The sequence below is a fragment of the Mobula birostris genome, chromosome 12 (assembly GCF_030028105.1).
Source record: "Mobula birostris isolate sMobBir1 chromosome 12, sMobBir1.hap1, whole genome shotgun sequence".
In the NCBI taxonomy this organism is placed as follows: Eukaryota; Metazoa; Chordata; class Chondrichthyes; order Myliobatiformes; family Myliobatidae; genus Mobula; species Mobula birostris.
The window spans coordinates 83,717,782-83,743,588 of NC_092381.1; the positions used below are offsets into that span (position 1 = coordinate 83,717,782).

The window sequence follows — 25,807 nt, forward strand, 5'->3', positions numbered from 1 at the left end:
CTGCATTTTTGAAAGAGAAGTAGAGTTTTTCCTAAAAGAAACAGATTACTCTAAAATATGAAAAGCAAGCATTAGTCTATGGAATGCCTGTTGATTTAATAAACTTTTCATAGAACCTTATCTTTGTCTTACTAAGATTGTCCATTAATGACAGCGTTTATGTTGTTACCTTGATATGACTGATGGTGCCTCCTGTGTCAAAGAAACTTATTTTTGTTCAATATTGCTCATCTTTAGTGGCCTATATGTATAGTTCCATTATTTAACTATTTTTCTTTGTTATAGAATATGCTGAATTCCTACATCGTAAAGGAGAGAAGTTCACTGATTTTGAAGAAGTGTGTCATGAAATTGAAGTAGAAACAGACAGGGCAACTGGAACAAACAAAGGGATTTCATCAATACCCATTAACCTGAGAATCCACTCACCAAATGGTATGTAAAAGGTGAAATTGAACTTTACTTCCGTGTATTTTAAGATGACTATGAACTGATTCCATATGGCATTTTTGTGTAGAAAGCTGCTCTCAGGAGAGATCTTGCCATTTATAAATGGCAAATTGAAGTAACCACACTGGTTGGTGATTTGTCCAGGTTTACAAATGAATTTGGTTCCTAACTTAGTAGAAAAGGAAAATGAAATACTTCCAACTTGCATGAAATTGACAGATGATGTTTAAAATGCTGTAGAACAAAGAAATGATGAAATTCTCTAGCTTTGAAGAACCTGATAAGATGTGCCAGTGTCCACTAAAAGAAGTGGCGTACACAAACTTCTTGGATTGCCAAATCCAACAAAACGCTATTCAATGCATGTAATATTGGAAGCATTTAATATGGAGAATACTTGAGCAATGTGTGTCAAAGGTAAAAAATGCACACTGCTTGAATGCACCTACAGTGCCTATAAAAGTATTCATCCCCCTCCCCCCCCCGAGGTTTTCATAATTTTATTGTTTTACAACATTGAATAACAGTGGATATAAGTTGGCTCTTTCGACACTGATCAGCAGAAGAAGACTCTTTTGTGCCAAAGTGAAAACAGATCTCTACAAAGTAATCTAAATTAATTACAAATATAAAACACAAAATCATTGATTCACATAAGGATTCTCTCCCCTTTAGTATGACACATCAAATCATCACTGGTGCAGCTAATTGGTTTTAGAAGTCACATAATTAGTTTTTGGAGACCTATGTGCAGTCAAGGTGTTTCAATTGTTTGTGGGGAAAAATACACCTGAATCTGGAAAGTCCAACTACTAGTGAGTCTGTATCCTGGCAAAAACTACACCATGAGCACAAGAGAACACTCCAAGTAACTCCATGAAAAGGTTAATGAAAAGCACAAGTCAGGAATGGATACAAGAAAATTTCCAAGTCACTGAATATCCATTGGCTTACGTTAGGTCAATTGTCAAGCAATGGAAAGAATATAGTACAGCTGTAAATCTTTCCAGAGCAGGCTATCCTCAAACACTGAGTGACCATGCAAGAAGGGAACTAGTGAGGGAGGGCACCAAGAGACACTATGATAACTGGAGGAGTTACAAGCTTCAGTGGCTGAGACGGGAGAGACTGTGCATACAACAACTGTTGCCCGGGTGCTTGACCAGTGGCAGCTTTATGGAGGAGTGGTAAAGAGGAAGAACTAACATGAAACCTTGGCTAGAGTTTGCTAGAAGGCATATGGGAAACTGAAGGCAGCTGGCAGAAGGTTCTATGGTCTGATGAAACCAAAATTGAGCTTTTTGGCCATCAGACTAAACGCTATGTTTGGCGTAAGCTGCATCATGCTGTGGGGATACTTCATTGCAGCAGGCCCTGGAAGGCTTATGAAAGTAGAGGGTAAAATGAATGCAGCAAAATACAGGGAATCCTGGAGGAAAACCTGCTGTAGACTGCAAGAAAACTGTGACTTGGGAGAAGATTTATTTTCTAGCAAGACAATGACCCGAAGTATAAAGCCAAAGGAATGGTTTAAAAGCAACAAAGTTAATGTCCTGGAGTAGTCAAGTCAAGAGTCCAGAACTCAATCCAATTGAGAATTTGTGGCTGGACTTGTAAAGCACTTTTCACTCATGATCCCCATGCAGTCTGACAGCGCTTGATCAGTTTTGTATAGGGGAATGGGGAAAAATTGCAGTGTCTTGATGTGCAAAGCTGACAGAGACCTATCTACACAGACTCAAGGCTATAATTGCTGCCAAAGGTGCATCGACTGAGTACTGACTTGAAGGGGGTGAGTAATTATGCAATCAATTATTTTGTGTTAAATAATTGTAATAAATTTAGACCAACATACAGAAATTTGTTTTCACTTTGACACAAAAGAGTCTTTTCTGTTGATCAGTTTCAAAAAAGCCAAATTAAATCCACTGTGATTCATTGTTATAAAACAATAGAACATGAAAACTTCCAAGGGGGTGGTGAACACATTTTATAGACACTGTATCTTTGCATCATCCACACACTTGGCAACAAAGACAACAATGCTGTCATCCAGATCATTAACATGTAATGTGAGAAGTTGTCCTAACACCGACCCCTGCAGAACACCGTTAGTCATCGACAGCCAACCAGAAAAGACCACCATTATTCCCAAATTTTATCCTACTACCTTCTATCCCCTGAGCTACATCTATGAAGTACTCCAAAAGATTCATCAGACATGGCCTCCCTTATACAAAGCCATGCAGAATATTCCTGATCAGGCCTTGACTATCCAAGTGATGGTAGATCTTGTTTCCCAGAATACCCTCCAGTAACTTCCCTACAACAGCTGCAGGTAGTTGCATTATCTGTCCTTGCTACCTTTCTGAAACAAAAGTATGAATCTTTTTTTACAGGATGTACCTCATGGTTGGATAAATGTTTAATTCTGTTGTCATTCCTCTGGAAATAGTTCAATTCTGCATGCTGCAAGTTTGATGCAAAGTGCCAGTAAGTGAGAGTCTCCCCACTCTTTTACATTCAGTGACATTCCCATCACTTAAGTGTCCTACCATCAACTTTCTTGGAGTTTGAATTGGCCATAAACTCAACTAGATCAACTATACAAATACTGTGTCAACAGAGTAGCTTAGAGGTTGAATATTCTGTGATGAGGTTACTCAAAGGTTTCAAAGTTTCAAAGATGCATTTAATGTCAGAGAAATGTATACCATATACATTCTGGAATGCTTTTTCATCGCATTTCCTAATATCCAAGCCCTTTGTCAACAAGGTATAAGTCAGGGTTGTTATAGAACATGCTTTATTTACAAAGATGAATGCTGTTATAACAGTAGTTGAATTTGACACCCATGAAAAAGCAACAGCTTGATTTGTACCCCATCCACCATTCTAAATATTTATTCCCTCTGCAACTGGCACTTGGAGGCTGCAGTATATACCAATGAATTGCAATTATTCATCTAGGCTATTTTGATACCACCTCTCAAACCTGAAACATCTACCACGGTGAAGGACAAAAGCAGCAGGTGCATAGGAACAACTACATATTCCCTTTCAAATCATATGCAGTCCTGTCTCAGAAAAGTATGACTTTTCGTCATTGTTGCTGGGTCTACACACTAGAACTCCGATCTAACATCACTCTGGGAGAACCTTCACCACAAGAACTATAACAGTTCAAGGTGATGGTTCACCACCACCAAAACCTCAGGAACCAAAAATGATGGGCACTAAGTGCATACCTTGCCTTAGAAGCTGACAACCAAAAAAAAAGGAATAAATATGAAAGAACGAAGCTGATGTCAGCAGTTAAAATTGGTCTTATTTAATTTTTTTATGTTCTAATCATGACACTGAAATGGAGCTGGAAAATCTTTATTCTTCGGTTGCATTGATGAAAGCAGTAGTAGTTGTTTATCCTTCTGTTTTGTTTTTACAGTGCTAAACTTGACCTTGATTGACTTGCCTGGTATCACAAAAGTGCCAGTAGGAGATCAACCAGCAGATATTGAGTACCAGATCAGGGACATGATTATGCAATTCATCGTACAAAAAAGGTGCCTTATTTTAGCCGTAACACCAGCTAACACAGATTTGGCTAATTCAGATGCACTTAAGTTAGCAAAAGATGTTGATCCTCAAGGTAAGGGATTCTTTTGCCATACTGCTTAACATTTAAAAAATCTTTGTTTTAGGCTTTTTTTCAAATTTGATACTGACAAAAGGATCATATCTTTTAGCACAAAACTCAGAGGGTATTGCAGGATGTGCTGTCGGCCCTACTAAGTACATATCTTTGTGTCAATAGGGTCTTTTTCATTTTACACATGCGACAAATGATTTTGTGGCACAATATTTGTGGAAGTTGGAGGATGGGAATGTGGTTTCGAGGTAGAAGAGGAAAATGTTATTCCAGAAGTAATTAGAACATCAACATCAAATTGCTGTCATTGAGAACTGACTCTGATATCCCTTACTATTTTAGTAGATACACCAGTCTCAGTGGCTCAGCTCTGAAGTTCAGGAAGACTATAAATTGAGCTTTGAAGTCTTTAAGGTGACTTGCCATCTGCAGAATGCCAGACTTGTGGAATACTGTGTAAATCGTCCCCCTCACTAGTTGTAGCCATGTAACTGATGTAGTCAATCTGCTATCCAGGGTTGGTTTTTGTATATAATCTGGCACTGATGTTTTTGTGGCAGCTTTTTGCCTTTTGGGTGAAATTGAAGATGCATGTTTTTGCATCACCTGAAAAGGCATTGACTGGAAGAACGAGAAGCTTGAGGAAGGTAGATCCAATATATGGTCCACTGATCTGTAGACTTTATATTGGTGTTGCAGTATGTTTGATACTATGTCAAACCTGCCTGATGTCAAATGTTTAAAAAATTATTAAATACCATTTTCTTATAGTAGTATTTAGTGCTATTTTAAGTATTCGTACTGCATATCTGTAATTGAAACTTCCAGTTTCTCTGGAGCTTTACGGTTGGTTGATGATATTTAGCAGAACTTTATGTGACTACACCGATTAACTTCCTTCCATCACACATGCAGAAAATGGAACTAATCTGCTGTATGAAAACTGAAGTTTAATTAGCTTCTCATTTAACAATTTGTTTCTTCTGATCTAAACAGGTATGCGAACTATTGGTGTAATTACCAAGCTTGATCTAATGGATGAGGGTACAGATGCCAGGAATGTTTTGGAGAACAAACTGCTGCCTCTTCGCAGAGGTATTGCATATGAATAGGGCATTGTAGTTGATTAATTTTTAGAGTGCTGAATGTCTAAAACAATTGCGTTCAAAAGCAATTTTTCTTCAATAGTATGGTTGTTGAGATTATAATGTGGTTTGATTAAAGCAATTGAGCTTTGTCTGCCCTTGACAATATTTATGGTATATTGTGGTGATAGAGGCAGTCTAAAACATTAATTGTGTGTCTACAGTCTCCTGTACTTCCTCCTTATAGCAGTAAAGTGAAGAGAGAGAGCATTCCCTGGATGGTGAGAGTTTTTAATGATGGATGCTGTCTTCTTGAGGATGTCCTCTTTGTCAGGGAGGGCTGTGCTGATGATGGAGCTGGCCGAATCTCAGTCTGCTGAGCATTGGAGGCTCCATGGGATGTTTTAGGAGACAGTTATGTACATGGAGCATAGAAAAATAGAGGGCTATGCGGTAAGGTAATTCTTGACAGCTTCTGAAGTAGGTTACATGGTCGGCACAGCGTCGTGGGCTGAAAGGCCTGTGAAGTGCTATAGATTTCCTATGTTCTATATCAGGCTGTGATACAATCAGTCAGTTGATCATGAAGCATACATTGGCCCCTCTTTCTTTATCTGATGCTGCCACCCAGTCCATGCAGTGGATGGTGAAGCCATAAGTCTGGGGCACTCTGTCTGGAATGCCGGAGGTGAGCCATGCCTCTGTGAAGCAGAATATACAGTAGTCCCTGAGGTCTCTCTGTTACTGCAGTCTTGCACTAAAATCTTCAATTTTATTTTTCAGAGACTGCACTAGCTGGAGGGCTGGTAGGGGGTGGGGGTGGAGTTCTTCGGCTCTATGTTTTACCTATAGCCCTCTCCAGCAGACACTTTTCCTGAGATAATAGAATTATTCCCCGAGACTCCAGCTGCTTCACCCGCTCCCTAGATGGTCTGCAGTCCTGAGTCTGTCAGGTCTGAAGATCGCTAGTTCTTTTAAATAACTTGTAATAGTGTTAACAATGCATTCTCTGTTACTGCAGATTTGAGCTACGGTAGTTGTAATACTTGATTCCCTTAGGAGCAGCACACAAAAAGTCACCACTCTTTGGCATGTTGCTAAGAAGTCGATCTGGAGCACTTTGGTACTGGCATTTACAGTAGGTGAACAAGGCTAAATAGTTTCAATTAGTTCCATTGTATAATTAGGCACACTGTGGATGAGACGAAGGCACATGACAGTAACATGTAGAAAAATATGCCAGTTTTGGTCAGAACACAGCCCCAATGTTAACTTGTCATAACTAGCCTGGCTCTTAAGTTGTGAAAGGAATAACTCACACCAAGCAGCTTTAAGTAAAAAAAAACAGTAATTTTTATAAAAATTCAACAGCTCAGTGAATTTAAGTCCCATGACAAAATTCTTCATTTTTAATGTAACATCAAGCATCTAAATTGTGTTCACCACCTCTTTTTTCAAATGGAACTACAGATGGTCGGTAAAGACTGACCTTACCACCAAGTACTTTAAAAAGAAGTAGAAGTGTTACATGTATGAAGCACCATTTAGGTCATTTACAAATCATTCCAAAGCAGCTCACAGGCAATTAAATGCTAAATGGTTACTGATTTAACATGGCAGACAATTTGTGTACATGAAGCCCCCTCAAATATTAATAGTTAAAATAGATGGTCTGTTTTTTGGTATGTTTAGAAATGTTGATTGTGGATAATTTTATACTGAAGGATGAATATTAACCTTTACATATATGATAAAGAATCATAACAATTTATATTTGTATTTTCATGGCCGTTAGGATATATTGGTGTTGTCAACAGAAGCCAGAAGGATATTGAAGGAAAGAAGGACATTAAAGCGGCACTTGCAGCAGAAAGAAGTTTTTTCCTTTCTCATTCAGCATATAAACACATGGCAGAACGTATGGGAACTCCGTACCTTCAGAGGATCCTCAATGAGGTGAGAAGTAGTGGTTGGACTGCTATCTGTTTTTATTGTAATAGTTCATTTGTTTGCATAGATACTAGCTGTAAGTGTACTTTTCTGCCAAAATAATGCTGATGCAAAAATGTTTCTTTTTATTTTAATAATGAAATGAATTAATTACTGGTATAATGATTTGATAATAAATTCTACAAGAAATTTTGGTTTCCACTCTCCCTCACTGATGAATCATGATGTGACTGATTAATCCTACCCAAGATGAACAGATTCATTCTCCAAAATTGTAGATGTGTCCTTTTGAGAGCTGCCCACTGGTTAGGGTTGGTTTTACCTTATATGTCTTACAATCAGTTTTGAAGACCAGGAGTTCTCTTCAAAGCTGGTTCTAACTTTGGTGCCTTTAAAATCTGCTTGATCCCTCTTTTTCTCTGTCCTTCATGTCTATGGCTGTTTTCTTTAGACTTACCTGCAGTAGTCTTTGAAGTTAGGATACATTATTGTTGTCCAACTGAGTTTATGTCTGAGGATCATTGTTTCAGTGCTGGTGCTTTTGTCTTCGTCTTTTGCCCCTCCCTGTAGAGTGAAGGATTTTAAAGAAGTATTATGGGTGGTAGCTGACTGGGTTCTTCTGGCGATACTGGTAAAATCACCCAAGTTTCACATCAATACTTAAGAGTAAAGATGATAGAGCTAAATATCTTTAATCAGTCTGATAATCACTTATTGTGCGTGCACAATCATTAACATATTGCAGGCCAATGTGAAATTCAGTAATTGAGGTCCTCCATTTATTCAATATTTTTATCACTTCCATAGATCATAGTCAGAAAAGACGTGCTGAATTTGTTTCTCAGAGGAAGTGTGCTATGTCTCATCATAGATGCTCACTTTGGGGGAAAATAACCCCAGTATAAGTAAAGGAATTGCTCCTGAATCAGTCTTGATAGTGAATTGTGATGTATTGTGTGCAAATCATCTTGATACTGGGGTAAAACTCTAGCCGTGGGCTATCCTACAAAAAGATGTGTAATAGAGTTCTTGGGTCACTCTTGGTATGTTCAAGCAGGGCACAATCATTAAGGTATTAGAGGTCAGTAAGAGATGTCCTGGAAACTCAGATCTTGACTGTTGGCATCAAATATTAAAGATCCTTGTGTCCAATTTTCAATCGATTCCAGAAAGAACACCATTGTATAAGACTGGGATAATAATAATAAAATGGAACACAAGGTTGAAACAATAATATTCCCTTTTGGGTGATGAATAGGTCTGGCTGTGAGTCAGTGTGAGAAATGCTGGAAGTGATCTGGTCATGCAGAAGCTTCAGTTTATGTATGCATTTTGTAGGGTTGTCCAATATGGCCAGCGCCTTTCACAAAGCTTTGTCATTTATGGACTCTGGACTTTTATCAAGTCCCTGAAGCTCATGTAGAGTTTCTGATGTTATTTCCAACATTGTTCTTGGATCTACTAGACATTGAACGTGACTTCTCCTGTGTGCTTTCTGAATCAACACTGATATTCCAGCTTTATTTGTTCAGCAGCATGAAGGTGATTGGGTCAGAAGAGTACCAGTGAATTTTGTTTCCTTGGTTCTCTGGGGAGGCAATACCTTTATAATTTCCGCACAATGGTTTATTTTACTTAAAGGTAGTTTTCTTCTTAGGCAGTCCCCTGAGCTCGAGGATAGCTTGCTTCCACTCTAGATCTCTGAGATTGGAGGAGGCTGAAGAGCCATTGGAAGTGGTGATGTACAGGGCAGGTAGGAGGTTGTTTGGAATATTGTGTGCTCCTTTTGTTGTTTGTGTGTATCCTCTATATGCTTATGTCTCAAAGATCTGAGGTCCTTAGTGCGTTACCGAATGAGCATTTTGAAAATTCACAGACGAGAGATTTCTGTTTGAGGATGCTTAATCTTTCTTCAAGGAAACTTCAAGAACTTGTATGTTTTCTATTTGCTAGTATTAAAACTGTCTTATGCCCTATCTTTCCATTACCTGTGTGTGACATTTGAGATCTGCTTCAAATCCAGGTTGCCAATTTCTTTTGTTGATGTGATGTATCTTACCATGTTCAGTGAGCTCTTTGCTAGTTGAGTAGATGTTGCAATTCAGCATTATTTTCATCTGTTTTTATCAACCTGACTTTGTAGCAAATTGAGAACCATTGGGTCTTGGAGCGGGGACTTGATGTTAAATTTCCTTTTACGGTAATTTAGAAACCTTTGATGTTTCTGATATGAATGTTTATGATATATCTGATTTTCCTTTTAATATTTAGCATTAACCTCCCTGTAATTTCCAAAAGTATATGCAGCATTTGTTTTTGTAGTTTTATTTTAGATTTCTGGAATTTTCTACATTTTGCATTGAATTCTCATTTCACTCAGATTTGTTAAAAATATTGTCGGCTATTATCTGATTAATTTGGCCTGAATGTTCCAAAAAGATGAAAAGTGTATTTTAAATCATTATGTGATTTCATTATCAGTTTCATTATCATTATCAGTGTTTAATTTTGTGACCACGTTAAACAATTATATATTTGCTTAACCTTTTCATCTTCAATTTCATTATCGTGAATTTCATGGTTGTTCTAAAATTCCAATGGAAGACCAATAAATTCATTGCATTTCCACTTCATTTATGTCTGTTATAATTTGTTCATGTTTAATAGGGTTGATTTTCTTTTTAATGTTATACCATTCACATTTTTTTTTAACAGCAACTGACAAACCACATTCGGGAGACTCTTCCAGTGCTGCGAGAAAAGCTTCAGAGACAGTTAACAAATTTAGAAAAGGAGGTAGAAGAGTTTAAAAACTCCCAGTGTGATGACCCTGCCTTGAGAACCAAAGCTCTGTTGCTGTACGTTACTTGCATACCCTTAATTTTTTTGTGAAACTGCTTTGTTTGAAGAATGAAGTGGTTTCTCTGGATACATTTTGTCAAATATTTTGCATAACATACACGAAATGCTGTAGGAAATCAGCAGGTCAAACAGCATCCATAGAGGGAAATAAGTAGTTGATTTTTCAGGCTGAGACCCTTCATCAGTACTGGAAAGGAAGAGGGAGGAAGCTAGAATAAGAAGGTGGGGTGGGGTGGGGAAGGAGTACAAGCTGGAAGGTGATATGTGAAGTCAGGTGAGGGGGAAGGTGGGGGAGGAGGAAGAAGTGAAAAGCATGGAGGTGATAGGGCTGAATAAGATGAGAATGGACCATGGGAGGAAGGGAAGGAGAGGGGCATCCGAGGGAGACTGATAGGCAGTTGAAGGAAAGAGAAAGGGGTAGGAGGGGAGCCAGAATGAAGAATGAAAAAAGAGAGATTGGTGACAAGGGGAGAAATTACCAGAAGTTAGAGAAATCTATATTCATACCATCACTTTGAAGGCTATCTGGGTGCAATATGAAGTGTTGCTCCTCTAACTTGAGAGTGGCCTCATCGTGGCAGTAGAGGAAGTCATGGACTGAGATGTTGGAATGGAATTGGGGAGTGGAAATGAAACTGGGAAATCCTGTCTGTTGTGGACGGAGTGAAGGTGCTCGACAAAGTGGTCCCCCAGTCTACTACATTGGGTCTCACCAATGTTGTGGAGTCTGAACCGGGAAAATCAGATACATTAGATGACCCTGACAGACTTGCGAGTGAAATGTGGTCTCACTTGGAAGGACTGTTTGGATCTCTTAATGATTGTGATGGAGGAGGTGACTGGGCAGTTGCTGCATTTGTGCCACTTGCAAAGGTAAGTGGCAGGAAGGAGATCAGTGGGGAGGGACGAATGGACAAGGGAGTTTCGGAGAGAGCGGTCCCTACCAAAAGTGGAGAGTGGGAGGACATAAAGATGTGTTTGTTGGTAGAATGATGTGCTGGATACAGAAGCTTGAGGGGTGGAAGGTAAGGACAAGAGGAACTTTATCCCTGTTATGGCACTGGGAAGATGGGGTGAGGGCAGATGATCAGGAAATGGAGGAAATGTGGTTGAGGGCAGCATCAATGGTAGAGAAAGGAAAACCATCTCAGATATTCTAGAAAAGAAAGCGTCATTCTGAGAATAGATGTGGTAGAGATGGTTGCACTGAGCATGACCTGCTGATTTCCTCCAGTATTTTGTGTATTACTCTGGTTTTCCGGCATTTGGAAAATCCCTAGCGTCGCTAAAGTATTTGTTTCATCTTAGTTGAATCTGTACTCTTTCAAAACAGTGTATTTTAAAAGAGAGATTGATTTGTTCTTGAAGATAATAAAGAACAAATTTACAATTGTAGACAAATTTCAATGTAAATTAAATAATGTCCCAATATTGCTTATATTTGTGTAGAAGCTCTTGGGAGGTTTGTCTAAATCTGTGGTAGGTTTGGTTGGGCTTTTTTTATGGTTGGCTTCAAGAACTGCATGATGTAGTCAAAGAAGGGGTAGCAGAGGAAAACCTTCACTTATGTGAATCTATTTGTCCACCTGCTTAGATCAGAGCAAATTCATTCTCTTGCCGTTGCTCATTATCCCTTGATATCATTACATAATGTCATTTTTAAGTATTTCCATTTGTTCACTGCTCAAAGACAGTTTGGTGGAAAAACTCCATGTTTCTTCAGCCATTCAATGGAAATTTATTTCTGGATTTAATCCTGAAATAATACAGCTGTTAAAAATGCACCGTTGTTCTTGGTGGACCAATCTTTGCATCTTGCATAGAATTCTTTTCGTGATTTGTTTTTCCCCCCTTTAATCTGTGTCCTTTGGTCACCAATCCTTTTGCCAGTGGAAATTGTTTCTTTATACGAGCATGCGCATAACTCACACACACATGCTTAGATGCTTCTCAATTGTCAACCTTCACATTCTTCTTGATGCCCCAGGCTTAAGTCTCCTGTGGATAAGCCTTTGTTTTTCTTCTCCATACTTCTGTTGACATCAAAATTATTGCTGCTGCTGCTTTAACATGCAGCAACCTCAATGACCACATCCTACTTGCCCGATGAGCTTTACACCAAGCATGACTCATGGGAGTTAGTTGACAGCATAGCTTTGAATCAGTGGTGTTATGTCAGATTCCAAGTAACAAATACTTAGATTTTATTGATTTAAAAAAAAATTGTGTTCAACAAATAATCACATAATGGGATTTTTTTTAATGAAACCAATGAATCAAATGAGCAGCTGCTGTACATCACAAGTCCTGGTTATGCCCACTGACTCCAGGAAAACAATCTCTGAAAAGTATTGATAATGGCTGGGAAGAACCATGATTGCCCATGTCATACGACATGGCATATAATAAACGAGCGATGAATCAAATTGTTGGAGATTCAGAAAAGTCATTGTGTTGAATTTGATTTGAAAGTGAAATGGAAGTGTGTTTTAGAGTACAGCTCCTCAGACTTAGAAATGGAGCTTGATATTTTGTTGTCATACCAAAGTAATTGAGAAAATAAGTCAAAAACTTAATTGATGCCTTCTGCATTATAGCCTGTGAAACAAAAAGAAAACTAATGAAATTTGTATGGTTGAACTGATTGCTTGGTAGTAAAATCAAGTTCTCTATATTCAGATTTTTTTAAATACAGTAACAGAATAAAAGCAATTTGTAAAGGATCAATTTTTCAAATCTGATATTTAACAACCATTCATGTTGCCCAGCTTTTGAACAATGTGCCAGAATGTGTGTCTATTGTTACGAAGTAAAAACTATTTTCACTGCTAACCTGTTTTGAATGCTTTCTCAGAAGTTTTATTATTGTCTTAAGGCTACAGAAGTGTGTATAATCAAGTTGGTACATAGATAGGCAAGATGTTTTCTTTTTATTAGCTGGGGTAATGTGGAGCAGTGATAAAAAAAAAATGATGGGGCATGTCATAAACTCATTGGTAATCGTTTTCTCCCTGTTTTGCAACCAGGATGTTAAAGCAGTTCTCTGTGGATTTTGACAAGAAAATTGAAGGATCAGGCAATCATGTGGATACTGCAGAATTATCAGGCGGTGCAAGAATCAACAAAATATTCCATGAGCGATTTCCGTTTGAACTGGTGAAGGTATAATTTTTGAAAAATCTCATTCTGTTTATTTTATTCACCAAAATTATCTGAAATGTAAATCATTTAAGTAATCAGTGGGGTTTTGGTCCTTCAGCCCCATAACATTGAAATCTTCCAAACCTCTTAGAACTGTACAGATATACAGCATTGAATACAGATATTAAAGTCTCTGCTGGCTGTTAGCTAGAAGTAAAAAAAAAACTATCTCACAACAGTACACTGTGTGAAAGCATCAGTACTTACTAATTATTCTTTGACAGAACTAATATTCTCTACTTTGGCTATTCCAGACCCCAGAAATCCCTCCATACAAAGAAATGTTCTCAAAAATTTGATAAATTGTAAACATGTTGTGAAGAGTGGAATGTTAACTAGAACAAATGCATTTAAAATATATTTGATTACAAACTTTAAATCATTAGCAAATATTTGTATTGCAGAAATTATTCATCTTGTACTAGTAGGAATAGACCACAAGAAACCCGGGTATGGGATAATAGAGTTTTTAATGAAAGTGTGCCCTATCAATATTTTAAATGATTTTACTGTTAAAAAGAGCACAATAAACAATATTTGCTTATAACAGCAATAGTCATTCACAGCTCAAAGGCTCAAGAAGCTCAAATCAGTTATGTTGTGCTTCTCTATCGGCATAATCCTAAAACATAGATTCTATAGATTAATAAATTAAGATTGTTGTGTGAATTAATTCTTAAATTGCTAGTTAAATTGGATGCTTTAAACAAATTTCCTGCTGTAATAAACAAAAACTGAAAATGCACAGCAGGTTGTATAATATCTGATCTGAAACAAAGTTTACTGTTGCAAATTGCCAGCATCTGCAGAATCTCTTTATGTTTAGCTGTTCTCACAATGTAGATTAAAATGTAGAAAGGATGGAGAAATGGAAATGGTTAAGTGACAGAGGGTAAAGTACAAGGTTAATGAAGGGCATATTTCACCTTTTATCACCCTTTTTTTGTTATTTAATCTCTCATATTTTCTACCCTTTCACAAACTTTGCTTTCACTTTGCCAGCATGCCACTGTTACCATCTATTCTGCATCTTAAAATATGTTTATATTTAACTTTTCCAAGTTCTGATGAATTGTCACTACAGATACTCTGACCTGCTGAGCATTTCCAACATTTTCTGTTTTATATCAGGACTGTTCTAAGACCTGACAATTGCTGAGGAAATTAACCTTTTTATAATTATAATTTTGCATGATCAGTTGAAGAACAAGATCAGCAGAAGTTCTGCTTTCAAAAGCTTGAAAGAGTGTTTGTTTCAAATGGTTAAAGTGGGCAATATGTGTTGGCCATCCAGCAATCGGTGATGCCATCAAATGGGTTGAGCAGCCTAATCATATTCAAGGATATGCACACATGAAAGAATACAGCAAACTAATTTGGGAAAGTACAATCTTTAACTGGCCTTTCTTTTTTTTAAAAAAAATAGAAAATTAAATAAAGATGGAACAAGTGTATAGGATTAATATTTCAGATGCAATATCATTAAACAAAAGCTACAACATCAGGCTTTCTTAAATGCGTAGTTCCATCATGCATTAATGTCACAGTGTCTTCTGGTGTGAGGACAAAAATGTTCTTTTTTTTTAATTTTCGTAGATGGATTTTGACGAAAAGGATCTACGACGAGAAATTAGTTTTGCTATTAAGAATATCCATGGTATCAGGCAAGTTTTTAAAGAGTGATCTTGATCTTTCAATTTAACTTGTAATACAGAAGCAAGTGAAAGTTGATACTTACAACAGAGATGTCTTTTGGATGGTTACTGTTGTTTTCTAAATAATACTTTGAGTCTGCAAAATAGAAAAAACAATTATGCAGTATTAGTGCAATAAATTAACTATCTCTATTTGTTTCCCTTCAAAATTTAAAAAAAAATATCATTGGGATATAAGAGCCAGATAATATTTATCAAATACTTTGTTATATTGTGTGCTATTATTTTACATTGTTAATGTACATAATTACGCTGTCCCTATTGAACCCTTACATAATCTTAAAATCTCTATCAGGTTAATTCTAAGTTTTTTTTCCCTCATAAGTGAGATCCTCTTAATTTTTCTTGATAGGTGTAAGCTTGGGAGTTTTTATATCCCTCCAGTAATTCTTTTTAGCTTATTCTCTATTCCTCATTCTTTTTTTTCTGATGGCGTGATCAGATTTGTTCATGGTCCTCCAAGTGGGATCTAAGCATTGTTCAGCGTGTTAGGCATGCTTGCAACACATACAAAATACTGGAGAAACTCAGGCCAAGACTGATGAGGGGTTTCAGCCCAAAATGTTGAATATACTCTTTTTCCGTAGTTGCTGCCTGGCCTGCTGAGTTTCTGCAGTGTTTTGTCTGTGTTGCTTGGATTTCCAGCATCTGTAGATTTTCTCTTGTATGTGATTAGGCATGCTTGCTTTTCTTTTCAGTCCTATGTCTAGATGAAAGAAACCCTTGGTCTTGATTGCTTGTTGGTCCTATTCAACCACATTGCTACTTTTTGTATATTTGTCCCTCAAGATTCAGCTCGCCTTCTTTTTGATACTTATTAGCCGGTTGAGTGGTGTTGCACTCAGTGTCAGTAAGACTAAACAACTGATTGTGGACTTCAGAAAGGGTAAGATGAGGGAACACACACCAGTACTTATAGGAGGATCAGAGGTGGAAGGGGTGAGCAGTTTCAAGTTGCTGGGTATCAATATCTTTGAGGATCTATTCTAGACCAAACATATCAATATAGTTACAAAGAGGGCACAACAGCGGATATTTTTCATTAGAAGTTTGAGGAGATTTGGTAGGTCACCAAAGACACTTGCAGTTTTCTACAGATGTACTGTGGAGAGCATTCTAACTGGCTGCATCACTATGTGGGGGGGGGGTCTTTGGGGGCTGACTAATGAACAGGATTGAAAAAAGCTGCAGAAAAATGTGAACTCAGCTCCATCATGGGCGTGCATGCAGGATGTCTTTAAGCAGCAATGCCTCAAAAGGGTAGCACCCATCGTTAAGGACCCCCATCACCCAGGACATGCCCTCTACTCATTGTGTCATCGTGAAGAAGGAATGGGAGCCTGAAGGCACACTCTCAGCGATTCAGGAGCAGCTTCTGACTCCTCTGCCATTAGACTTTTGAATGGACGTTGAACCCATGAACACTACCTCATTACTTTTTTTACACTACTTGTTTAATTTAATGATTATATATATTTTTATTTTTAATTTATTTCAGTTTTATTATTATGTATTGCATTGTACTGTTACCATGAAAACAACAAATTTTATGGCATATGCTGGTGATCTTAAACCTGATTCTGACTCTACTTATTTTCCATGGTTTTTACAGTTATCTTACCAAAATGAACCATTTCTCTTATCTTTGTATATGTTCTTTTGTCAGTTATATGTAAGTTATTATAGCACAAATTTGAAATTGAGATCTATTTCAAATTTTCTGAATAACACGAAATATTTCTGTTCCTATGTCTGCATGTCAGTTTAATTAAACAGTTAATACACTTATTCTAATTGAGGATTCAGTTGAGTTTTACAAAGGGAATGTGATCTTTGTTTTTGAACTTCGGTTTACTGACTGCCTAAAACTGTTATGAAATAGCCAGCAGTAGAAACTTGTAGTAAACAAAAAGAATAATTGGTCAGCCTGAACTTTGTAATCAACATTGGGTGGGGGGGGGGGGACACTTGATGTTGACTTTGAAGTGGGCTGCCAGAAAGATTAAGTGATCCTGATGATAGGAATTTCCTTTGTTGATACCCATTGCTGTTAGAGGCATTTCTAGGAATTCCTGCTGCCCAGTATCTGAGATCAAGCAAACTGAGCTGCCAAACAGATTGAAAATAACAGAAGTGAATTGGCAAATTTTTGAATATAAGCTAAACATTCGATAGAGCATGAATTGCAGATTGGTAGTTGTGTATAAGATCAGGGTAGGAGCCATAATATAAAATGTTAATAAACAAATTAACATTAACATAAATGAACAGTACATACTGTATATTTAAATACAGTATGAAATATTATTCTGAGAATTGCATCCATATCCATTAAACTATTTGTTCTACAACAGAGTTTGCTTATCAATAATTATCTTTCAAAACACTATAATAACTCACTATCAAATTAAGTGCAGTGTTTTCAAGATATTTTACAGCAAGAATAATTCATGCATGTATTATTTCTGGTCCTAATTTTCCTTGAAAACTCTGGAGTGTCTTGCAAAATTATGTAGTCTTTGGAGAAGAAAGGAATTCCAAACAACATAAATGTTTGTGTTTAAATATGCATACATGTGTTTCTAGCAGTTTCATTTATAATTATGACATTTTTTGGTAGTTCTGCTGTAATTTCAGCTGAAAAGGCAGTAAATCAGGCCTTGGTCCATTCATGCAACGCTTTGTTTGCTTGTGATCAAAGTAATTTGGTAAAAAGCTAAGTCCTCAAACCAAGTGTTCCTACAGTAACCACTGATTAGTTGGCTGTATTTATGTTGTGGGAGAAATCTGTGTTTGCAGAAAGACATCCAGGTTAATTTACTGGCTTAACTGCATACAGGATATATTAACGTGTAATCATTTTTGCTTTTAAGAGTACTACATGAATTACTTTCCAGGTTTGCATAATAGTTTACAATGCATAATTTTAATCCTGGAACTTTAGACTGGAAAGTACACTTTTATCTACTGCAGTAGGTTTCATGTGTATATTGCAATCAGTGGCACAGGCAGAATCTTTGGAGGGAATTGGGCAGTCAATGTTTCAGATCAAGACTTTGCGTCTGGACTGAAGGGTCTTGACCCAAAAAGTCAACTATCCATTTCCCTGAATGGAAAGTGCATGAAGTTCCTCTAGTATTTTGTGTGTCGCTCCATTTTCCAGAATCTACAGTCTCTTGAGTCTCAAGAAAAACACAGTCTTTAGTTTTGTTACACTGCCAGCCAATACTGAAATCCTTAAAGACAAATTTGTAATCTGCAGCAACACACACAAAATGCTGGAGGAACTCAGCAGGCCAGGCAGCATCTATGGAAAAGAGAACAGTTGATGTTTCAGGTCGAGACCCTTCATCGGGACTGGAAAAAAAAAGATGAGGAGTCAGTGTAAGAAAGTGGGGGAGGGGAGGAAGAACCACAAGGTGATAGATGAAACTGGGAGAAGTGAAGTGTGTGTGTGGCCTCCGCCGGTCGTGGTTGACCATGGGAACTGCGCCTCTGGTAGTCACTGGTTTGTCGAGTAGCATCGACTATGGCTATTGAGGCCGATCCTGGAACGGCAGGCTCTGCATGTGTAGGGCGTCGTGGAATTATTGTCCGCTGTTGGCTGTGCTCTCTGTTTAGCTCTCTTCTCCTCAAATTGACTCAGGATCACTCTTTCGCCTTGCTCTAGGTGTTGCTGAAGAGTACCTCACCATTTTGTTACAGTCATCTGCTGTATCCTCCCAGCACTCTGTGTTGATTTTTAAGGCTTTCATGTCACGCTTGCAGAGCTCCTTGAAGCGAAGCTGGGGTCTACCAACGTTCCTCTTGCCTGTTGCTAGCTCTCCATAGAGGATGTCCTTTGGCAGTCTACCATCCTTCATACGACGGATGTAGCCCAGCCAGCGTGTCTGCGTTGTCTTAAAAACGTGAACATTGTGGGAAGTCCAGTGCGGGAGAGGACCCTCAGAGTTTGGGTCTTTGTCTCTCCTGGTGATGCCGAGGATGTGGCGAAGGCTGTGTAGGTGAAAACTATTGAGTTTCCTCTCCTGTTTGGAGTGGATGGTCCAAGTCTCGCTGCCATACAGAAGGGTGCTGATAACGCATGCTTTGTACATGGCAGTCTTGGTCTTTGTAGCGAGGTTCAGATTCTCCCAGACCCGCGAGGAGAGTTGAGCAAGGATCGATGCTGCTTTGCCGATATGCCTATTGATTTCAGCGTTGAGGGAGAGAGTGTCACTAATACGTGACATGCTCTTTGCCGATGACGCTGCTATAATCTCACACACCAAACAGCAACTACAAACTCTCATGGACAGCTTCTCTAAGGCATGCAAGAACTCCAGGCATGCCATCAGCCTAAAGAAAACAAATGTCCTTGCCCAGAACGTAGTGGAGACACCAGTCATTACCATCGACAATTACAATCTAGAAGTGGTCCACGAGTTCACATACTTGGGGTTGACCATTAGCAACACTCTCTCCCTCAATGAAGTGAAGTAAAAAGCTGGGAAGTTGGCGAAAGAGATACAGGGCTGGAGGAGGGGAAATCTGATAGGAGAGGACAGGAGGCCATGGAAGAAAGAAAAAAGTTAGGAGCACCAGAGGGAGGTAATAGGCAGGTAAGGTGAAGGAGGGAAATGATAATGGTGAAGAAGAGGTGGGGGTCATTACTGGAAGTTCAAGAAATCGATATTCATGCCATCAGGTTGGAGGTTACCCAGACAAAATATAAAATATTGCTCCTCCAACCTGAGTGTGGGCTCATTGCGACAGAAGAGGAGGCCATAGACTGGCATATCGGAATGGGAAGTGAAATTAAAATGGGTGGCCACTGGAAGATCCTGCTTTTTCTGGTGGACAGAAAGTAGGTGCTGGGCGAAGTGGTCTCCCAATCTGCATCAGGACTTGCCAATATCCAGGAGGCCACACTGGGAGCACCAGACACAGTAGATGGCCCCAACGGACTCGTAGGTGAAGCATCTCCTCACTTGGAAGGACCGTTGGGGTCCTGAATGTTAGTGAGGGAGGAGGTGTAGGGGCAGATGTAGCACTTGTTCTGCTTGCAAGAATAAGTGCCAGGAGGAAGATCAGTGGGGAGGGATGAATGGACAAGAGAGTTCCGTAGGGAGCGATCCCTGTAGAAAGCAGAAAGTAGAAGGAGGGAGAGGTGTGCTTGGTGGTGGGATTCCGCTGAAGATGGCGGGAGTTACAGAGAATTATGTGCTGGCCGTGGAGACTGGCAGGGTGGTAGGTGAGGACATGAGGAACCCTATCTCTGGTGGGGTGGTGGGAGGATGGGGTGACACAAAGATAAATGCCAGGAGGGAAATCTGCAGACTTATTCTCAGTGGTAATTAATCTTGCTCCATTTTTTCCCAAATGCGACAATATTTGCAGTAAAAACAAAGGTATTCTCTGTGCGATGGGTGGATTGTTTGCTTACAGTTAGGAAAGTATATGAATACTTTCAGTAAAAATAAATTATTCAGTTTGATGCCATTACATTTTATGTTTTAATCTAATTTTATCTGAGCTTGCCTATTTGAATGTTCGGTTTTCTTCTTTATAAAACAATGTAAAAAGAAATTCCACTTTTGCATGCAAAATATATTTGTGTGAAAAATGCTGGAAGTTGCTGTGCACGTGTTAAGTGATACATGTACAAAGACTTTCTGAGTGCAGTCAGTATCAAGAATGATGTTTTGTCTTGCCTTTAATTTCCTCAGACCAGGTTTGTTTACCCCTGATATGGCCTTTGAAGCTGTTGTGAAGAAACAGATTGTGAAATTCAAGGAACCTTGCCTGAAGTGCGTTGATTTGGTTATCCAAGAATTAATACATACAATTAGACAGTGCAGCCATAAGGTAAGTAATACTTTTACTTGTTGGCAGTGATAAAAATAATAACATTCATTGAAATAATTATTCTCATTAGTGCAGTAATTTAAATTAAGAATGTGCAAGGAACTTGGCAGATGCCCTTTATTTGCACTTCCTGTGAAAATAAATGCTTTTTCTTCAAGTGCAAAATAATGTATAATTAATAGTATATTTCCAAGTAACATAGCTTTGCATTCAACTTACTTTGTTTCACAGTTTTTAGATTTTCCCCCTATGCCTTGTGTCATCATAATGTCATGTGCGTTATTTGCATTGAAGCATTCAGTTAAATTTTACATCTTTGCATTTACTTATATATGGTGAGTATAAGAGGAGAGAGTGAGCAGTTTCAAGATTTCTGAGAATCTAACCTGGTCCCAACATATTGATGTAGCTATAGAGAAGGCAAGACAGCGACTTTACTTCGTTAGGCATTTGAAGAGACTTGGTATGCCAACAAAAACATTCAAAAGCTTCTATAGATGTACTATGGACAGCATTCTGATAGGCTGCATCACTGTCTGGTATGGGGGTGGGGGGCGCTACTGCACAGGACCGAGGGAAAAAAAAGCAGCTGCAGAGGGTCGTAAATTTAGTCGGCTCCATCTTGGGTACTAGCCTACAAAGTACCCAGGACATCTTCAAGGAGCGGTGTCTCAGAAAGGCAGTATCCATTATTAAGGACCCCCAGCACCCAGGGCATGCCCTTTTCTCACTGTTACCATCTGGTAGGAGGTACAGAACCCTGAAGGCACACACTCAGCAATTCAGGAACAGCTTCTTCTCCTCTGCCATCTGATTCCTAAATGAAGATTGAACTCATAAATACTACCCTACTTCTTAAATATATATTATTTCTGCTTTTGTGTGATTTTTAATTTATTCAATATACATATACTGAGATTGATTTACTTATTTATTTTTGTTTTTTCTTTTATATTATGTATTGCATTGAACTGCTGCTGCTAAGTTAACAAATTTCATAACACATGCCAGTGATAATAAACCTGATTCTGATGCTGCAGTTAGTAACCTGTTGTGCCAGTAGCAGAATTTATTGTTTTGTGTCGAAATTCTGAGGATGAATTTGTCACAATTGCCTGCATCAAGTTTACTTTGTGTAAATAGTTTTATGATTTGTGTGGAAAAAAATGAAATAAATTCAAATACTGTTTGTTTTTCTCATTCTGAATGAGAAGAGATTGTGTTTTTAGAGTGGGTATATGCTGTGTATTTGATATTTCAATAATATTTGAGTATCTTTGTATATATTTTTTGACTCAGTATTGTTTGTTTAATTATGGGTTATATATAAAAATACATAAGGTCATCACGATACCATGTGATACGTGCATGCCTTGCTTAAAGTAAAGATGTAGTTACACCTGCATTTCAGACTCCATATCTTTCTTTGAATTAATGTTTAGAAGTTACAAAACATAACATTGGCAACGAGGTAGTTTTAAAATGCACCCAAGGTGGCTACCGACCTTTTGAAATCAAGAGAGTCATTCAGACTTCAAAAGAATGCAACGAGAGCATTGATGAGTAAAGAGAACAGCTAGCATGTGCACAGATGGTCTTCAGAAGAGAACGCACAATCAAGTTCTTTTTTAAAGACAGAAAATGGAAGAATTTATGGGTTCAAAAATAGATAGATAGATATACTTCTTTAATCTCGAGGGAAATTTGGTTTCGTTACAGCCACACCCACCAAGAATAGAGCGTAAATATAGCAATACAAAAAATCCCAACAATCAAACACCAAAATGCAAACTATGCCAGATGGAAAATAAGTCCAGGACCCGTCTATTGGCTCAGTGTGTCTGACCCTCCACGGGAGGAGCTGCACGTTCGATGCCGACAGGCAGGAACGCCCTCCCGTGCTGCCAAGTGTTGTATCATGGTGGAATGTGGCTGAAGTCCAACAGTAAAAAGTTCAATATCCGATCTGCAAACACGTTTCTCAATCGTAACATACCCCGATTGCACCATCCGTTGTTAGCCAGAACAGTAAGCACCTAACTCCTTTACGCTTACCGCTCTCAATGCACTTCCGGAGCGAGTACCTGGTGATAATCATTAAAAAAAATCAGAAAAGGCTGGATACATCAGAAATATTGATAAATTTGATTACCATATGGGTAATTGGCTCACATATACTGAGTTATTGGAACAGTATTTTGAAGCAGATGAAATAACCAATGAGAAGTGAGTGCCGATTTTGCTGAGTTCATTAGCTTTTAAAGCATACAGTTTGCTTCAAAGTTTGACTGCTCCAACCAAACCATCAGAAATTAGCTTTGCTACTCTTGTAAAAGTGGTGCAGGAACACTTTGAACTGAAGCCATTTATTGATTGCAGTATGTTTTAGGTTTCATAAGCAGAATCAAAAGGAAGGGGGTGTTCATTTCAGCATATGTGACTGAATTGAAGAGATTTTCTGAGCATCGTCAGTTCAGTGTTGGTCTTAATGATGCACTGAGAGATTGTTTAGTTTGTGGAATCTTCAAAGAAAACATTCAAAAATGCCTCCTAATTGAAGCACAGATTACATCCAAACGGATAATGGAAATCACCATTTCAATGGAAATTACAGACAAAGATGCAATCAGGAATGAAAGTGAGCATGAACAGAATTACATGTCCTAAACAGAAACCGGCCTGGCCATATAAATTGTGTTACTGCTGTGGTAGGAGCTGAACTACACCAAGTAAATGCAGATTTAAAGGCAAAACTTGCAGACAATACAACAAAGTAGGACACATACAGAGAACATGTTGGGCAGACAAAAATAACTGGTCTGCACAGAGAAGAGGAAGGATAAAAAGTTCAGATGCAATTTCATAAAAGGGCACTAATCTGTATGCTGTTGATGGAAAATCAAATAATGATGAGCGTGACAGAGGACTGCGTAGCCCTAAGATTTAAAATGTGAAAACTTAACAAGAGACGAGCAACATGGCTTGCATCAGAAGTGAACAGCAAATTAATTAAAATGGAATTGGACACTGGCTTGGCTGTTATACTCAGTCCACAAAATGAGTTTGAACAGCATTCCAAAGCTACTAAACTGAAGCCTGCAGATATCCAACTAAGAACTTGTACTGGAGAAAAGATAACTCCTGTGGGAATGATATCTGTTAACAGTGAAATACAACAACCAACAAGCCACATTGGTCTTGTATGTGTATAACAGGAGGGTCGGCACTGTGAGGTCATGAGTAACTGAGGCAACTACAACTTAAACAGAGGGTACTTAAGGAGGTGGCTTTAAAAATCGTGGACGAATTGGTAATCATTTTCCAATGTTCTATAGATTCAGGTTCAGTTCCTGTGGATTGGAGGGTGGCTAATGTTGTCCCACTTTTCAAGAAAGGAGGGAGAGAGAAAACAGGGAAATATAGACTGGTTAGCCTGACGTCAGTGAAAGATGCTGGAGTCAATTATAAAAGATGAAATTACGAAACATTTGGATAGCAGTAACAGGATAGGTCCGAGTCAGCATGGATTTACGAAGGGGAAATCGTGCTTGACTAATCTTCTGGAATTTTTGGAGGATGTAACTATGAAAATGGACAAGGGAGAGCCAGTGGATGTAATGTACGTCAACTTTCAGAAAGCCTTTAATAAAGTCCCACATAGGAGATTAGTGGGCAAAATTAGGGCACATGGTATTGGGGGCAGAGTACTGACATGGATTGAAAATTGGCTGGCTGATAGGAAACGAAGAGTAGCAATTAACGGGTCCCTTTCGGAATGGCAGGCGGTGACCAATGGGGTACCGCAGGGTTCAGTGCTGGGACCACAGCTGTTTACAATATACATTAATGATTTAGATCAAGGGATTAAAAGTAACATTAGCAAATTTGCTGATGACACAAAGCTGGGTGGCAGTGTGAAATGTGAGGAGGATGTTATGAGAATGCAGGATGACTTGGACAGGCTGGGTGAGTGGGCGGACGCATGGCAGATGCAATTTAATGTGGATGAATCTGAGGTTATCCACTTTGGTAAGAACAGGAAGGCAGATTATTACCTAAATGGAGTCAAGTTAGGAAAAGGGGAAGTACAACGGGATCTAGGTGTTTTTGTACATCAGTCACTGAAAGCAAGCATGCAAGTACAACAGGCAGTGAAGAAAGCTAATGGCATGCTGGCCTTCATAACAAGGGGAATTGAGTATAGGAGCAAAGAGGTCCTTCTGCAGCTGTACAGGGCCCTGGTGAGACCACACCTGGAGTATTGTGTGCAGTTTTGGTCTCCATATTTGAGGAAGGACATTCTTGCTATTGAGGGAAGTGCAGCGTAGGTCCACAAGGTTAATTCCCGGGATGGCGGGACTGTCATATGTTGAAAGATTGGAGCGACTGGGCTTGTATACACTGGAATGTAGAAGACTGAGAGGGGATCTTATTGAAACATATAAGATTATTAAGGGATTGGACACGCTGGAGGCAGGAAGCATGTTCCCGCTGATGGGTGAGTCCAGAACCAGAGGCCGTAGTTTAAGAATATGGGGTAGACCATTTAGAATGGAGGTGAGGAAAAACTTTTTCACCCAGAGTGGTGGATGTATGGAATGCTCTGCCCCAGAAGGCAGTGGAGGCCAAGTCTCTGGATGCTTTCGAAAAAGAGATGGATAGAGCTCTTAAAGATAGTGGAATCAAAGGTTATGGGGATAAGGCAGGAACTGGATACTGATTGTGGATGATCAGCCATGATCACAGTGAATGGTGGTGCTGGCTCGAAGGGCCAAATGGCCTACTCCTGCATCTATTGTCTATTTACATACTACATCCCCTGCAATAAAGCCAACTGAAAGCAAATTAAGAAAGGTACTGGATGATGCCACAACTGTCTCCATGCTGAGCACCATGAACCATTGCCCAACAGAGGACAAACAGATATTGATACAACCTCTAAGCCTCTGGTTAGAAGGCCAGCTATGCTGCTCAGGGGAAGCATGGAAGTGACAGAAGCAGTGGTCTGATTGCGACATTTTTGTAGGCAGTGTATCTGAGAAAGTTCC

General features: G+C 38.8%; 1 protein-coding gene across 7 annotated transcripts in view; it reads left to right on the forward strand.

The window, feature by feature from the left end:
* LOC140206105 (dynamin-2-like) overlaps window positions 1-25,807 on the forward strand; it is a 240,816-nt gene that overhangs the window by 59,096 nt on the left and 155,913 nt on the right. For 6 of the 7 annotated variants that reach the window (XM_072274265.1, XM_072274266.1, XM_072274268.1 and 3 more), the window contains 8 exons: window positions 286-435; window positions 3,896-4,099; window positions 5,096-5,194; window positions 6,980-7,140; window positions 9,850-9,992; window positions 13,023-13,158; window positions 14,794-14,861; window positions 20,621-20,759. In XM_072274265.1, the coding sequence (XP_072130366.1) occupies window positions 286-435; window positions 3,896-4,099; window positions 5,096-5,194; window positions 6,980-7,140; window positions 9,850-9,992; window positions 13,023-13,158; window positions 14,794-14,861; window positions 20,621-20,759 (1,100 nt within the window). Of the gene's footprint in view, window positions 1-285; window positions 447-3,895; window positions 4,100-5,095; window positions 5,195-6,979; window positions 7,141-9,849; window positions 9,993-13,022; window positions 13,159-14,793; window positions 14,862-20,620; window positions 20,760-25,807 lie in introns of those variants that run through there. The other variant, XM_072274264.1, reaches the window with a different exon arrangement.